The sequence below is a fragment of the Helobdella robusta genome (genome assembly GCF_000326865.2).
Source record: "Helobdella robusta unplaced genomic scaffold HELROscaffold_18, whole genome shotgun sequence".
Taxonomy (NCBI): Eukaryota; Metazoa; Annelida; class Clitellata; order Rhynchobdellida; family Glossiphoniidae; genus Helobdella; species Helobdella robusta.
Window position 1 is genome coordinate 1972714 of NW_008703981.1, and position 19079 is coordinate 1991792.

Consider the following 19079-nt stretch of genomic DNA (forward strand, 5'->3'; position numbering starts at 1 on the left):
CAGTCAAATTCTTCAGGAACACCAATCAACGTAACAAAACATGATTTGAATGTAAAAAATTTCAGACCAATATCTTTTAAGTTTTAAATATATATATATGTGTGTGTGTGTATGTGGTGTGTGTGGCGTGTGTGTGTGTGTTTGTGGTGTGTGTGGCGTGTGTGTGTGTGTTTGTGGTGTGTGTGGCGTGTGTGTGTGTGTGTTTGTGGTGTGTGTGGCGTGTGTGTGTGTGTGTGTGGAGTGTGTGAGAGTGCGTGTGTGTGCGTGGAGTACGTGCCAATTGTTTAGGGAATAGTTTCTTATTTAGGAAAGAATAAAGTCCTGATAATGAAGTTACATTTTTTTGATACTTTTCCGACAGTTGTTTGGTGTAGTTTGCGTTCAAAATTTTCGCTGAATATTTTTTACAGGTATTTTCGTATCGCCGCTGGGTATTTTCTGAGGTATTTGTTGTTGATGATGTTGCTTTTTTTGTTGCTTTTGTTTGCGGTGTTGTTGTTGTTGAGATTGTTGATGTTGTTGTCGTTTCTGCTGTTGTTTTGTTGTTGTTGTTTGTTGATGTTATTCAACAGTTACTGGTGTTATAGACCATATTTGAAGTCAGTTACAACAATTTTGTTGAGTTTATGACAGTAAGTTATTTAAAAGTGATCATTATTTCTGAAGTACCTAATCCTTTTTTGTCATCATCATTATTGTTGTTATTATTATTCTTATTGTTTGATCATCATCACCATCATCACCATCATCATTATCATCATCATCTTGTTCCTGACTATGTTGTGCTATTTTCTTTCGCTTTCACTGGAGTTCTTCTGCAATTATTAAAAACAAGAGAGAAATGTTAATCATAGTACAAATTATTATCATTATTGTTTAATAATTACTAATTAAATTTAATTGAATGATTGATCGATTGATATGTAAAATGAATGTTTAAATTAATTAGTTTATTTAAATGTCAAGCTAGTCTTTCAACTCGTTCATGCGTACATACATCTTCCCATCCATTTATTCATTCATTCATTCACCATTTAATCGATCCATCCATCCATCTATCCATTCATCCATCCATCCATCCATCCATCCATCCATCCATTTATTCATTCACTATTCAATCAATCCATCTAACCATCCCCCATCCACCTAACCTAAACCAGCAACTTAAAGTTATCCAGCATTATTCTCCCAAACACGAACTCAGTTTCTCTACTCTTTATAATTAACTTTTTCAATGCGCTTATAAAGCATCCATGTATGCATACTTCATATACATCTTATGTGTGCACTGTGCACTTTTTGTTGTATGTGTGTTTGTGTTGGTTATATATTTGTATAGATCTGTAGATCTCTTTTTCTCTCTCTCTCTCTCTCTTATTCTTTTTCTATATATACATACTTTTTTTATTAATGTTTGTATGTGTGTGTTGGTCTGTTTTAAAGTGGTTTATTTTTATTTATTTCTACAATATATATTATACACATAATTACATACACACATATATAAATACATACATACATACATACATACATACATACATACATACATACATACATACATACATACATACATACATACATACATACATACATACATACATACATACATACATACATACATACATACATGCATACATACATACATACATACATACATACATGCATACATACATACAAACATATATACACATATCCCAGCCAATGAAAGTAAGTAGAGTAAGTTTACATATCAATTAACTTTTGTTTCTTTACATGCACACGCGCAATATGGAGAAATATGTACGTGTTTGTTTGTTCGTGTGTATGTATGTGTGTTTGTTTATATGTGTATGTATGTGTGTAGTTATCTGTGCTTGTATGTATGTGTATATGTAGGTATGTTTGTTTGTATGAGTGTATATGTATGTATGTATGTATTTACGTGTGTTTGTGTGTGTATGTATGTCTGAATGTTTATGTGTGTATGTGCATGTGTGCCTTTGTATATGGTGTGTGTGTGTGTAGAATTTTTGTGTCTGTGTAGTATTTTGATTTTGTTATAATAATTTGCGCTAACTTTGTTTCAACGCGCGTGTGTGTACTCAAATCTTACCCACTCCTCTCTTGTGTTTAGTTTCTTTTTTTTAACCGAATTTGAAGATGAAAATTTATTTGTGTGTGCTTTTTTGTTTCTATGTCAGTTAGATTAAAGTTGTTGGATGTGAATTGTTGTTGTTGTTGTTGTCGTTGTTGTTGTTGTTGTTGTTGTCGTTGTTGTTTATTTGATATTAACAGTGCATCTATCAAAATAAAAGTTTGAAAATTTTTGAAAATTTGATTTAAAATATTTTTTTCTTACGTTTCTTCCAACGTTCGTTCGTTCGTTCGTTCATATGTTTGTTTGCCCTGTTCACACACACGCACTGTTCATTCAGTTTTTTGTTAATTAGTTTGCAAACTGTTCGTTCGGTTCGCACGTTTGCAGCAAACTTCTCATCCCTACCTCGTTCAAAACGTAAACATTCTGAATGATTGAAAAATAATAAACATTTGCATCTACGCCAAGGTGCAGAAACACACCCACACACACATATACACACACACAAACATACACACGCGAGCGCACATACACTTCTCATCTCAAACTCACACAAACGTGTGTATAAATTCAATTCACGTGCATAAGTTTTCAATTTATCCTGTCTGTCATCATCATCATCGTCATCATCATCATCGTCATCATCATCATCATCATCATCGTCGTCATCATCGTCATCGTCGACATCACAATCATAATCTTGAGTTAGGAAATATACAAAGTTGAAAATGTTTTAAATTTATACGGTTTCATAATCATAAAATCTAGAGATAAACAGACATGTGTATCGGTATGTGTGCTGGTGTGATGCTGGTTTTAATGTTTAAAACACCACCCACCCACACGCATGAACGCATACAGGTTTTTGCATAAATGTGGTTTATCTAAGTCACGTTCGATCAACCAATCAATCAATCATTCATTCCTTTATTCGTTCTTTCGTTCGTTCTTTCGTTCGTTCGTTCGTTCGTTCTATATTTGTTTATTCATTTTCTAATTTATTCATCCACACATCCATTCATTCAATCAGTCAATTAACAACTGTTTGTTCAGTCACTCATTCATTCACTCATTTAATGAATCAATAATTTTATCAATCAATCAATCAATAAATCAATCAATCAATAATTTGATCAACAAACCAATCAATTAATTGATCTTAAGATATAGATTGCTCAAACAAATGAATATTGATAGCCAGCCATGTCGGTCTCTTTATCGCTTCATTCATGCACTGACTGCCATGCCATACCCATTAGCAGAATTGATGAAAAAAACGAAGGGTGGAAAAATGTTTCCAACTCTTTAACATAAACAGAGAATTCTTTCCTTGCCTGTGTTACTACTGTACTAAGTAGTTACTTTACTACATTAAGCTACAGCGAATGTTTTCGTCTTGATGATACGCCTGTGGTTGCGTGTACGTGTATATGAGTGTGTGTGTGTGTGTGTGTGTGTGTGTGTCTGTCTGAATAAGAAAGAAGCATGACATCAACATACATGATCCAGAGAGACAAACGCACTAACACACAAAACTAATTTTAATGAGAGAGAGAGAGAAAGAAAGAAGAAAAATTAAAGAGAGAAGGAGAAGGAGACAGAGAAAAAAAGAGAGAGAAAGAGTAACTTAAAAACATTCAAATCATTCCTACACAGCCCAGCAATAAAAAAAAACACACAACATGCATGAATACTTATATACCAACATAAGTAAGCGTACATACAAACATACATACATGTAAACATACAAACATACAAACATACACACGTACATGCAAACACACGCATACATGAAAGACATGTGCAAGTATTAAAGCAAAATGAAGTAAAACAAAACAAATTCATGAAAGAATAAAAGAGAGAAAGAGAGAGAGAAAAAAAAAGTAAGAAAGAAAAAAAGAAAAAAAAATGAGAGAGGAAGAAAGAAAGAATGAGAATGCTAGAGAAAGAGAGAGAGAATGTTGAAGTTTTTAAGAGTGATGATGAGCGGTCGACAGACACACAGCACATTTCAAAGTTAGTTTGATTGACAGGAGGTTATTGAGTGCTTTCTTTCTTTCTTTCTTTCTTTCTTTCTTTCTTTTTTTCTTTCTTTTTTTCTTTCTTTCATTCATTTATTTTTTCTTTCTTTTTCTTTCTTTCTGACCCTTTTTTTTAATTCATTTAATCGCAAATTTTCTTCACCCAGTCACTTCAACCAGTTGCAGTATAACTTTCATAAATATCAACACGTGATGACACCAACGCAACAACTGCAATGACGAAACTCAACAGTTACATCAACAACATCAACACCGACATTCTTTGTTTAACTAACCGCTACATACAAAAAAATATCGAAAAACTTGGAAATTTACAACTCAAGATTAATCAACGAATGAAATGTTGTTCTAAGATACATTAACCAAATTACATTAACCAAATTACATTAGCAACATTATAATGACATCAACTAACAACAATGGTAATATTAACATCGTCAAAAACATCAACAACATCAAAAACATCAACAACAAACATCATCCATCAAACAAATCCATAAAAGTGAAACAAATAATAGCAAAAACAACGTCAACAATAACATTACAATTCTACCAGCGAAACATGAAAAAACATTAATAACCGCAACAACAACAACAACAAACACAAACAGCAGAAACAACAACGACAACAACAACAACAACGACAATAACAACAACAGTCCCCTCACATCAGTTAGGTTAAATAAATGTAAGGGCTAATTATATCAATGTATTTACTTATTTCCACTGCATGCACGCGCAAATTTTGGAGCAACTGTTACAACTCTCTCTGTCTCTCTCTCCTCTCTTTCTTTCACTTTTTCTCATTCACTCTCTCAGCTTCTCTATTTTTCTTTTTTTCTCTTCTTTCCTTTTTGTCATCTTTTTACTTATTTGGTTACATCTGATTTTACGACTCTTTTTTTATTGTGATTTTATGTGCTGTTAAGCTGATATCCATTTAAAAACCAAACTTCAAAAGAGATGTTTAGCGTGTTTATGTATGTACCTGTGGATATATATGTATGCATGTATGTACGTGTGTGTATGTATGTATATATATATATATATATATATATATATATATATATATATATGTATGCACGTATGTGTGTATATACGTATGTATATATATATATATATATATATATATATATATATATATATATATATATATATATATATATGTACGCATGTGTGTGTGTATATGTGAATATGTTTGTAGTTTTCAGGTACCGCCATAATCTATAATTGGTCGTTTGAAACAATGTAATTTTAAGTATAGTACCTCGAAATTCGATTTTTGTAATGCATGATTATGTTCAATTTTACAATCATTTGTTAATAACTTTCAGCATTTGTTACGAAATTAACTATTATAAAAATTTGTAGAAAATAGTTTTTCAAATTTGAAATATATTGTTTGCATTTTGTACTATTGTTTGAAACTTATTTTAATGATTTTGTTTGAAAACTTACGGTAGATATGAGTTACATTTTTAAAAATGAACTTATTTTATTAAGGACAATAATTACTTATCTTTGTTTACATTAACATTGTGGTTAAGTTTTCTTACGTTTTGCCTATTTCAAATTTCAAATTTTTCTTTAAATAGAATAACGAAATGCCGAAAAGAAAATCTATGGTTATTACATGATTTTATTTCAACATTTTTTTAATAAATTTACAAATTTTTTACGCTAGAATTCTTAACGTCATTGCATCATATTTATTTTCAATAGTTCTTGTTTGTAATTGTATTATAAATATTAATAATTATAATTATTATATTATAATATATAATTATTGTTATTATGTAAATATTTATATCGTCCTAATTTGGTACAATCTTGGTTGGGTACCTTTTTTACTTTTTGGTTCAATTTAGGAAGATGAGAAGACTCCTGCTTCATTGAATGGAACGGCCATTTATCCAGATTTTCACCACCGTCCTACTCTTAGTTTTAATAGTCTTCCCACCCTTGTTGTCTTGGCCCCCACTTTTACTCTTTGAGTGATGTCTACTCTTCGACTCAAAGACTTCACCATTCTTCTGCTGCTTCTCCGGCTTGCAGTTGCTGCTGCGGTTTCTGTTTCTACTACCAGATGACTTTTTGTCCCTGCCATTTTTTGCCTTTGTCTTTGAACTTTCTGAAACTCTTCCTTCTTGAGTTTTTGATCTCATTTGTGTTTGAATATAATTATTTTAATATATAATTTATAGTAAAGTTAGTTTAATTTCAATAAATATGCCAAATTTAAAAAAAAAATAAATGGATGCAATGGTGTTTTAGAGTAGTTTTTCTGACTATTAAATGCTGAGATGTGAATTGCACCAATATTGAAATTAGGGAAATATTTGAATGATGTCATCAATGTTACATAACTACAAAACAATAGACATAATAATTCTTAATTTTAACATTTTTTATCTTATTTTCATTTCTATGTATAATTGTTTATTATATTAATTGTGTTGATAAATTGGGAAACCATTCACCATTACAATTCAATATTGCTAATAATGTAATATTACTAAACTAGAATGTCTGTATACTAATTCTGCATAATGGTCCCACTTAATAGCAGAAAGTAGGTGAGGATGAACCCGGCTCTCCTACTGTGACAACTGCATCTGCCGACGATTCTGACGATAGTAACGAAAGTGCAGCTGAAACAAATGACAAACTAAATGTCTCGACTAGGAGAAGTACTCGGAGAAATTCATCTTGTTAGTTTTTTGTTTTGTTTGTTTTTGTTTTGTGTTTTTTTTTGGTTTTGTTCCTGTCTGGCCTGTGTGTCAATTTCATTTTCTCTTTAACTTGTTGGATGGAAGAAAAAAAATTCAATTATATTTTTTGTTATTTTAAAATTATTTTCAACTTCATCCAGATCACCTGTTAGATGAATCAACCAGCAACTCAACATCAGCCAAAAAACCATCAACCACCAGAGATGAAAACCCATCAACGCCCAACAACAACAACGTCACCACCACCAACAACAGCAGCAGCACAAACAACAACAACAACACAGACGACAAAACAAACACCACCAACAAAGACACAATCAACACAGGCAAATCTGGAAAATATGCAGGCCGGGGTAAGAGGGGGCGGAAAGGGCTCAATTCGTCTGCCACTCTGGGGTCTGCCTCTATTTTGGGGCTGATGGATGGTGGGGAAGATTCACAAAGTGAAAGAAGAGCTGCCAGAGTCGTGGCTGAGAACAGTTTGAAGTATACAACTGATAACATCATCAGGTGCCCCCTTCCTGGCTGTGATTCTAAAGGTAAGAACTATAATGATGATGTAAATAATGATGATGATGGCGATGACCTGATCAATCTTATAACATACACACACACACGTACATAAACACACACACACACGTACACATACATAAACACACATACACGCACGTACACACACACACACACACACAATTTGTTGCAGGTCACATAACAGGAAAGTATGACAAACATAGAACATTAAGTGCCTGCCCTCTCTATCATAATATGAGTGTTGATGAATGCAAGGTGCATAGATGTATGATTTTGTATTTATATGTCTTTGTTTCTTATGTTGTTTAGTCTTTGTTGTTGTTGTTGTTGTTAATTCTTTGTTGTAGTTTATTCTTCGTCGCTTATCCTATATATGTTGTTGTTTTTCATAAAATTACACATGTCAATAATCAGCTACTGATAACAACACACTTACGTACACACGTACAAACAAACACACATACAAACACACGTACGCACACATAAACAAACACACACACTCATTCACAGGCAAGACTACTTGATAGAGAGATAGTATCAGAGAAAAGAAAAACAACAGCACCTGACGATAGACGGGGCTTAAGAAATAAGGTTTTATTATTATGGCCGATAGCGAATATATGTTAAACAATTTTTATTTTACTTAAAAAGTTTTAAAGTTTCTTCTACGTTTTTTTCATTTTTCCATCATCCTTTAAAAGGCTGCAACATCAGAACAGCAAGAGTATCATCGAAAGGTCATGGAAGAAAGGTCAAAGTTTAAGGTTGTGTGACTTCATGTCATCGCCCTTATTCACTCACTTAGCCACCCACACACCTACTCACTCACTCACTCACTCACTCGCTCGCTCACTCGCTCACTCACTCGCTCACTCACTCACTCATTGAACTGACCGGCGCACTTGTAGGTTGAGATGAGTGAAGAGTTACAAGAGCAGCATAGCCAGCATAGAGACCTCTACCAGATGACCAGGGAACCTCTCTTAACTGGACTGACCACTGAGTTCGATCTCAAGCTCTTTAGGGAGGCTCAGATACAGGCCTGCGAGGAGTTGGTCAGTAATAATAACGGTGATGCCACGTGCATACACACCACACGTACATACACACCACACGCACGCATACGCATTCACACACGCGTATGCCTTCACACACACATACACTCCTCATACATACATACACACCTCATACATACACACGCACACGTACACACATTTGCAGAGCTACGAGATGACAGCCCACTACCAGCTAAGCGATAAGCAAGAGTACAGAATCTGCAAGATGGAGATGGGCCGGTACGAGATGGAGACCTGGTACGCCTCGCCCTACCCCGAGGAATACTCCAGATTGCCAAAAATCTACATCTGCGAGTACTGCCTGAAGTACATGAAAACTTCCGTCATAACCCGAAGGCATGCGGTTGGTTTGTTTGCTTGCTTGTTTGTGATTAGTTGGTTGGTTAGCTGATTAGTGGATTGATTGGTTGGTTGATTAGTGGATTGATTGATCGGTTGATAAGTGGATTGATTGATTGGTGGATTGATTGGTTGATTGATTGATCGGTTGATAAGTGGATTAATTGATTGGTTGATTGGTGGATTGATTGGTTGATTGATTGATCGGTTGATTGGTTGATCCACTACTGTGTAGGCCAAATGCGTGTGGAGGCATCCGCCTGGTGATGAAATCTACAGAAAAGGCAATCTGTCTGTCTTTGAAGTTGATGGCAAAAAGAATAAAGTCAGTAGTAGTTTGTCATCATTCTCATTCTTCATCATTCTCAATCATCCTCATCATCATTATTACATCTATTATCATCAGCATTCTCACTTTCATCATTATTATCATCCCATGTCCACCATTCTTTCACTCACTCATTCACTCATCCACTCACTCTCTCACTCACTCATTCATTCACTCACTCACTCGTTTACTAACTCTCTCATTCATTCACCCACCCACTCATTCACTCACTCACTAACTCACTCACTCACTCACTAACTCACTCACTCCTCAGATTTACTGCCAAAATCTCTGCCTCCTAGCCAAGCTCTTTCTCGACCACAAGACCCTTTACTACGACGTTGAACCGTTCCTCTTCTACATCATGACCGAGGCTGACAATCAGGGCTGCCACATGGTGGGGTATTTCTCCAAGGTTACTGGCGCGTTTTTTTTCTCTGCAATATTTTCGCAATTTGTTTGTTGTTTATAATTTTTTTTCATTATTAATATTTTTTGATTATTATTTTATTAATATTTTTTTGATTATTATTATTATTATATTATTATTACTGCAATATTTTCGCAATTTGTTTATTATTTATAAACTTTTTTCATTATTAATATTTTTTTTATCATTTTATAATTATTTTATTATTATTATTATTATTATTTAATTTTGTTATTATAAAGATTATTTGTTTGTTTTATTATCTAGTTACGTTGATATTGTATCATGATCTACTGTTGTTTAATTACAATGATATTATATCATGGTATACAGTTATTTAATACGATGATATTATATCATAATATACGGTTATTCAATTAAGTTGATATTATATCATGATATACAGTTATTTAATTACGTTGATATTGTATCATGATATACGGTTATTCAATTAAGTTGATATTATATCATGATATACAGTTGTTTAATTACAATGATATTATATCATGATATACAGTTGTTTAATTACGATGTATAATGTATCGTTAGGAGAAGCAGTCATTCTTAAACTATAACGTTTCATGTATCTTGACCATGCCCGCATACATGAGGAAAGGTTATGGAAAGATGCTAATTGATTTCAGTGAGTAGTGGTTGCACCTCGTTTTGTTTCTTTTTCTTTAATCAATCATTTTATGACACACACACACACACGCACACATACACACACGTATATATACACACAAACGCACACATACAAACATATTCACTCACACACATATGTTACACACACATATGTATACACACACACGCACACATACAAACATACATACACACATATGTATACACACACACACGCACACATATGTATACACACACGCGTACATCCGAAATCAATGCTATAGCATGAATATTGATATAAATAATACTTAAATAATAAAAAATAATTATGGAAATTTATTCAGGTTACCTCCTGACCCGCATGGAGAATAAGGTAGGGTCACCCGAACGACCCCTAAGCGATCTGGGTCTCATAAGTTACAGAAGTTACTGGAAGGATGTGCTACTCAATTATTTGAACTGCTGCAAGGAGAGAGATATTTCCATCAAAGGTCAGTCTGTCTGTCTGTTTGTATATCTTCTTGGTGTGTTTGTTTGTTTGTGTGTGTGTGTGTTTGCTTGTGTGTGTGTGTGTGCGTGAGTGTGTGTGTGATAAATTAAAATATATCTAAGGATATTTAAAAATTTTTTTCTTAGATTTGAGCCAGGAAACAGGCATAAATGCCAACGACATTGTCAGTACATTGCAGGCTATGGGAATGCTGAAGTATTGGAAAGGGAAACACCTTATACTAAAGAAACAAGTGAGCTGTGTGCGTGTGTGTGTGCGTGTGTGTGTGCGTGTGTGTGTGTGTACTGTTAGCTGTTTTATATTTATTTGTTTGTTTGTTACGTGATGTGTTCGTTGTTTGTTTGCTTTTGTTTTTTGTTTGTTTATTTGTTTGCTTGTTGTTTGCTGCGTCATTATCATCATCATCATCATCTTCATCATCGTTCTTTTTGTAATTGATATTATCCTAGGATCTCATAGACGAGCATTTAAAGAGGAAAAGTTTGAAGAAGCTGGATGAAAATCAAGTCATCGATCCGTCCTGTCTTAAATGGACTCCACATGTGTCTGTACAGTGATGTGTGTGTACGTGTGTACGTGTGTGTGTGTGTAGTGTGTGTGTGTGTGTGTGTGTGTGTGTGTGTGTGTGTGTGTGTGTGTGTGTGTAAGTGTGTATACATGTCTGCGTTTTTATGCTTGCAGTTTCTATGTATGATTTTAATTAACATTGAATATACAACTTTTATATAAAATGTTTTTGTATATATTTGTACGTATGCGTGTGTACTGTGTGAATGTTTACTGTGTATGTATGTATGTATGCATGTGTAGGTGTGTGTAAATGTTTGTTGTGTATGTATGTATGTGTGTGTACATATGTATGTGAGTTTGTGTTTATTTTTGTGTGGATAATGTCATTTTACTTGTATTGATAATAATTTTTACTTCCTACTTTAAGATTTGTCATTATTTTATTTTATTTTATCAATAAAAAAGTTTTTAAGAAATTCATTACCATTTTTAATTTCAATCTCTGATTATAGGATTTTGTAGCGCTTAACAAATTAAGAAATACTTAACCGAAACAATTAGGAATTTGCCGAATGAACTCATACGACCGTTTTACAGCATTTTTATGAGTTGCTTCTTCATATATTATAGTATATATATAAATTTTTCTCAATAGTTTTATAACTGAGAATTGTATATAAATGAAGTTGAGTTGGTAATTTTCAATTAGTGATAAGTTTATTCCGATGGTAAAATTTTCAAAACGTATTTATTTGCACGAACGTCAGGCGAATCGATCTCTACAGGGAGTTAGTGATTTTTAATATAAATTTCAAATTTGCGAATCAATACGTTGTGCAGCTTGCGGAGTCCACAACTTCCCAATGACTTTCAGTTTCGGTTTTATAAATTTCGACCAATTGACGTCATTGCTGGCCCCTGCCTGCATCATCATCATGGCCATCATCATCGAATTTTTTGATCTCTCGCTCTTGCGGTTGAATTGGCAGCTGAGTTTGTAGCTTCTGCTGCTGGTTGCTTGGGCGGCTGTTGAAATACTCTTCCTTGAGTTGGTGGCTGTGGTCAAATGGTTGCTGTTTTTCGTAGTTCTCAACTGTGACGTAGTGGTTCTTGTAGCAGGAGGACCATCTAAAAATCGGAACAAAACTTTAATTCTGATTTAAATTAAGATATTATTAATGTTGCCAGACTTCAAAATGATACAAGAGGTATACGTATTTTATTAAAATATATTCAATCGAAAAAATTAACTTTTACATCAAAATACTTCAGAACAATATCAACTAAGATGTCTGAACATCTTAACAAGAAAGACATGCTAAAATTGCTATGTAAATACCAAATTAAAAACTCCATCTACCTTTGAATCTTTCTTCCAAATCATCTTCCTGATTCATCTCCTCATTCTCGTCACCAGCCAGAAATCTAACCAGGCACCTGATGTAGTCAACAGCAGACCTCAGTGTATCAACTTTCGATAACTTCTTATCTCCAAGTGACTTACACCTCATGGGAAGTCGTTGGCGGAGAATTTCGAAAGCGCTGTTCATCGTCTTCATCCTTTTCCTCTCTCGACTGTTTGCCGCTTGCCTTTGATTCGATTGCTTCCTATAAAATTTGGTTAAAATGTTTTGTGTAAGAGATTTTTTTGATGAGATGGCAAATTCAATTTATATAAAAGTGATGCAATGACATCTAGCTCATATCTTTTCATTAAATGAAGATTACAAACTTGCTGATTTGTTCGGCTATTTAAATAGGAACTGAAAATTAATCACCTTTGATGTTTTAATTTACGAAATGGAAACCCGCCGATGAAACTTTTGAAACGGCCATTGTCATCATCGTCGTCGTATTCATCGTCCTCGTACAAATCATCGCCTTCATCATCTTCTGTGCAATTCGAACCGTCGTGACTTGAAGCGAAATCACTGGAGTTGAAGCAGCCGCTATCGTTGAAATCGTTACAAATGGAAGAGAATTTTGACGAGAAACTGTTAAATGGAAAAAACTCCTCACGAGTAGCCGCAACGGCTGACGCGTAGCTAGCATCAAAATTATTACAAAATGGAACATTCATGTGGTGTGCATGACCGTCGTTCATAGAACGGGCAATTCCGTCATAGAAGTCATTGTTTCTCCCGCATACATCTTCGGCCCACACGTTCTTCGTGTTAGCGTCAACTGAATCGAAATTAGAGTATAGATAGGACTGCACATTATCGTTCATAGCACAAGTCGCAGTGTAGAAATCATCTCTGTAGGAATTAGTGTCGCAGTAATTTTGTCTGTTGTTGCACCGGGAATCACTTTTCGTCGCGAGGAAATTATCTGAATCTTGCGAGCATTCGTACGTGTGCATCATTTTCATGTGAAAGATGTCAGAGTTGTAGTAAACTGGAGTTAAACGGTTTAGCACTTCAATACTGCAGCAGTAACAGTAACAGACGATATTAAATTAGACCGACGACTAACTTAGTTCGACGAAGCAACAATCCCATCAACGTCAACTACAGAGCAAAACTTCAAAATAACACAATCCATCAACAAAACGACACTTTAACGTTGGCGACACGCACAACTGAATGAACGAACAAACGAACGAACGAACAAACACGATAAAAAGGTGTTAACCAAACACGAGAACGAGAGTGTGATAAGAGAAACACTGTTATCATTACATGCATTATCTTCAACGACCTTTTATCAATTGCACACGACTCGTTTTCTTTTATGATTAATTAAACTCGCTTTTGTCTTCTCTCTCTCTCTTTCTCTCTCTCTCTCTCTCTTTCTCTCAACACACAAACACGTACACACACATACACGCACACACAAAGCCAAGTGGTTCAAGTTAAACTTAACGAGTTAGTAGTAAATTTTTTACATGAAGAGCATTTAGAGCTGATTAATAAACTCGTCCCAACGTATCGTATCGTCGTTATGATTATTTATTTTATGATTTTTATTTTAACGATTCTGTCGAGTAAAACCGAAATTGAAATATATAATAAATAGATATAGAGATATATAAAGATACACATGGATAGAGATAGATAGATAGATAGATAGATAGGTAGGTAGGTAGGTAGATAGATAGATAGATAGATAGATAGATAGATAGATAGATAGATAGATAGATAGATAGATAGATAGATAGATAGAGAGATAGATAGATAGATAGATAGATAGAAACACAGACAGGCAGACAAACAGACAGATAGACAATCAGAGAAAGAGAGAGAGACAGAAGGAAAGATAGATAGATAAAGAGATAGATAAAAAGATGAAATAATAAACAGAAAACAACAAAGTTGTATTGGTATTAATTCGTATATTATATCATATCATATATGTATGTAACGCAACAATATTAATGATAGCACTAACAATAATTATGGTCATAATAATTATAATAATTATATTATCGATGATAACAGTAATTACAATAATAATAAAGTGGATGATGATAACAATAATAACATAACAGCAACAACATTAATAACAATAAGTATAATAATAAAATTATATTAATATTATTATTATAACAAGACGAAAATAATAATAATCATCATCGTCGTCATCATCTCAAATAGAATCATCATCATCATCATCACCATTTTAAGCGCAATCATTATCACCATCGTAGTCGTAATCAGTAGAGAAAGAAACTTATCATCATCAGTAATGATAATAACAATAATAATAATAATAAAAATAAGAATAATTATAAGAAGAATAACAATAAAATAGCAACTATAAAAAATGAAAGAAAGAAAAAAATGAATGATAAGAACACAATACAACGTACATATGCACATCATCATGAACAATATAAAATCGTATATATATATATATATATATTTATATACATATATATATATAAATACATAATATATATATATTTATATACATATATATATATATACATAATATATATATATATTTATATTTATATATATATATAGAAGGATATAATGACCCTTTTCAAATCACAATGAAAATAAAAACGTGAGTCTGTCTTCTTATTTTTTGTAATGAGTGATTGAATGAATGAATGAGTGAATGAATGAATGAATGAGTGAATAAATAAATGAGTGAATGAAAGAGTGAATGAATGAAGGACTGAGTGATGATGATGATGGTGATTGCGATGATGGCCATCACTACTACAAAACGATGATAATGATTTTACGTCAATTTCGACGATATTACATTATATATATAAATATATATATATATATATAAATATATATATATATATATATATATATATATATATAACAAAAGTATTGAATGTTAAAAAACAAGACACAGACGCCTATTGTTAAGTTATATCACGTGACAGACTAATATATATATATATATATATATATATATATATATATATATATATATATATATATATATATATATATATATATATATATATATATATATATATATATATATATATATATATATGCACACTACTAATATAAGTACACATTAATGACAAAACTATACAGGGTGCTTATTCGTACCATCGTCCCGTCTAACTGAAACAAAACAAAAAAAAGCAAAAAAATAAAAATAATAACAATAATAATAACAACAACAATATTAATAATAATAATAATAATAACAACGCTTCCAAGGATAGTGATGATGGTACTGTGATGAAAGATATGATGATAACAATAGAAGCGATGATGACGCAACAATGATGTCATAATCATAGTGATGATAATAATAATCACAATAATAAAAAATATAATGATGACGATGGTGGTGGTAATAATAATCAACAAACAAACAACAACAACAACAACGACAACAACAACAACAATGTCTATGAAATGGAGTCTAACGGCACGCACGACACTTCATGAAAGAAGAAAAGAAAACAACTGCAACGTAACGAAACGAAACGAAACGTAGCGAAACGTAACGAAACGAAACGTAAACAAAGTAACAATGATAAAAAAAACTATTCATAGACATATAAGTATATATATATAGATATATATATATATATATATATATATATATATATATATATATATATATATATGTATATATATATAGGTATAAACGTACAACATCACTATACACAATAAAATATATACAATATGATACAATGAAATACACCATAATGATGGCGATGAGGACGTGGATGTTTGTTGCTCAGATGGTGATGACGATGTTGTGGATGGTGTTGTTGCTGCTGATGCTGCTTCTGCTACTACTGATGATGGTGATGATGATGTGATAGTATAATACAAATCAACAAATACCCAATGTAGGCTGTTGAATTGTCTGGTAGGGTTATATATATATATATATATATATATATATATATATATATATATATATATATATATATATATATATATATATACGTATTTATCTATGTACTATGTACATATATCTAACATAATAATAATAATTACAATAATAATAAAAGAATATAATATATCAGCATGGTTTCACAAGTGAATTAAAGTGTATTAAAACCACTATATATATAATATATATATATACATTATATATATATATATATATATATATATATATATAAACATATATACATACAAAAAATATTCAATCCAACGAAGAAATGAACGAACGAATGAATGAACAAATAAAAGAGAGTATGAATGAATGAATGAATGAATGAATTAATTAATTAATTAAATGAACAAATCAATCAAGTCACCCATCAGTAAAATGTTTACTGGTTAGCAATTCACTTAGAAAATATCTACAATACATAAATAAAATGTCTTGAAAACCAATTAACCAATCAATCAATCAATCATTTATTCGTTAAATTAATAGTAGTTAGTTATAAAAATTGAACTATAGTCGGTACGTTATAATGAGAGTAACAAAGATGCTTGTTTAATTTTAATCAACTGATCAATCAATCAATCAATCAATCAATCAATCAATCAATCAATCAATCAATCAATCAATCAATCAATCAATCAATCAATCAAACAATCAATCAATCAATCAATCAATCAATCAATCAATCAATCCTAAACTAATGAACTGAACTGATTTGGGATATTCAACAAAATTGTATCTAGGTGAACACAAACAACAAAGTATATATATATATATATATATACATATATATATATATGTGTGTATATATATATATATATGACGACGCGCATTCTATGTAATTTAAATGTAGATTATTACCCCGTGATGAAGTAACTTAATGTCAAAGATCTCGTTAATTTGGTGGTTGGTTGGTTTCCGATTGATTGATTGATTGATAAATGAATAGATGGATGAATAGATGAATGAATGAAAGAGTGAGCGAATGAATGAATGAATGACGTAAATTAAGATCAATTAAATGGACGCATACATGCAAACTCAACATGTAGTTTAGCGCAAACTCTGCCTCGTAGAACATTTTTATACATACATATATATTTATAAATATATTGAGGCGTATGCTTCTAAGTGTACACACACACACATAGAGAAACACACACACACCACACCACACACACGTGGTCATATAAATATTAAAAAAAAACAACAACAAAAGTATCAATTAACTACCACTACAATAAAGAACAAATCAAATGCAAGTGTAAAGAATCGACGATATTATAGATGTGATTTTTTTATGAAGAGATGAAGATGTCGCGAGCATGAGCAGACGCTGCTGGTACCTGGCTACTAGCTTCTTGTTCTCGGCTGCCTCCGACAGCGTCTTCAAGATGACGGCCACTCTGTAGAGGACGTCGATGCTCGTCGAGGCATTCGACAGGGACGCAAACTGCTGCGAGTTCTGGCCGTACGCCTCAACAATCGACAGTCTGCCATCGACACACGACTCGATGAAATTTACTACCGACGAGATGAACGTGCGCTGTAGGGCCAGTATTCGACAGATGGATGGGTCGGCTGGTAGTAGCCTCGATATCAAACCGACGGACATCTCTCTGACGACCAGGGGCTGACCTTCCTCGAACAGGTTCACCAACTTGACCACGAGTAGGAAGGTCCGACTGAATGGAGGTGTGGCCAGAAGGAGATCAACATTCGAATCGAGTACACATAATTTACTGAGGGACTCCAGTGCCAGACGTCTGAATGTCAGTTGGTCCCCTTGATTGTTGAAGTTGCTGCTGCTGCTGTTGAAAAAGTAATGATGGTGTTGGTGGAGTTGCTGATGCGAGGAAGCGTCGTCATTGGGATCGTTGGTCTGACAGACCATCCAATGCAACAGCCCATCTAACAGAGGAATGCATATCTCTTCAGGAAATCTCGTCAAGTCCAGCTGACCGGATATATTAGCCAGGATCACCAAGGAGTTCTCTCTCAGGTTCTCAGCTACCGACCACCATAAAACATCATCTTTAAAGTCGTCGTCTTCCTCCTCAACAATGACGTCATGACCAGCTTCACTGACATGATTCTTGTCGACAGCATTCAAACTGGATGCGTGTTGCAGGGAACTGTCTGTACTTTTATTATCATGGATGTCTGGAGTGGTAGTTGTCAGTTTTGATGTCGACGAACGGGCAGTTTTTGACTTGGCTGAAGAAAATTTACCATCATTACAAAACGCATCAGCATTTGCTTCGTCATCGTCTGTAAGGAGGTCACCACCTTCAAACTCGTCATCCACATAATCATCCAGTTCAGAGACAAACTGCCTCACTCTATGCTTGTGATTCAGTCTTAGTAACTTTGCAAGAACAAGTATCAAGCCCGGGTGTTTCGATAGCTCGACGTCATTCATGATAACGAAGGAAATGTTCCTTACGATGGTCATAACAGTCAAACATTTTGATATTAGCTCCCATTTCAGAGTGCTTATGTTGCAGAAAGCTCCTTCATCTGGTACGACCACCTCATCATACCAACTCAT

At 33.2% G+C, this 19079-nt stretch overlaps 3 protein-coding genes across 3 annotated transcripts; 1 reads left to right on the plus strand and 2 right to left on the minus strand.

Moving 5' to 3' along the window:
• Window positions 1–7269: 7269 nt before the first annotated feature.
• On the plus strand, window positions 7270–11244 carry HELRODRAFT_76642 (hypothetical protein; the record flags this gene model as incomplete). Its single annotated transcript, XM_009016394.1, has 12 exons — window positions 7270–7390; window positions 7555–7637; window positions 7893–7973; window positions 8084–8146; window positions 8291–8437; window positions 8604–8801; window positions 9033–9122; window positions 9400–9540; window positions 10105–10198; window positions 10521–10667; window positions 10813–10919; window positions 11137–11244. The coding sequence occupies 12 exons, from the start codon at window positions 7270–7272 to the stop codon at window positions 11242–11244; spliced, it is 1380 nt and encodes a 459-aa protein (XP_009014642.1).
• A 1296-nt stretch (window positions 11245–12540) lies between these two features.
• HELRODRAFT_76346 (hypothetical protein) lies at window positions 12541–12810 on the minus strand (the record flags this gene model as incomplete). The annotated part of the gene is made up of 1 exon (XM_009016395.1): window positions 12541–12810. A coding segment is annotated over one exon (270 nt), but the record flags the coding sequence as incomplete, so codon positions are not given.
• A 4970-nt stretch (window positions 12811–17780) lies between these two features.
• HELRODRAFT_76819 (hypothetical protein) lies at window positions 17781–19079 on the minus strand (the record flags this gene model as incomplete). The annotated part of the gene is made up of 2 exons (XM_009016396.1): window positions 17781–18577; window positions 18815–19079. The coding sequence occupies 2 exons, from the start codon at window positions 19077–19079 to the stop codon at window positions 17781–17783; spliced, it is 1062 nt and encodes a 353-aa protein (XP_009014644.1).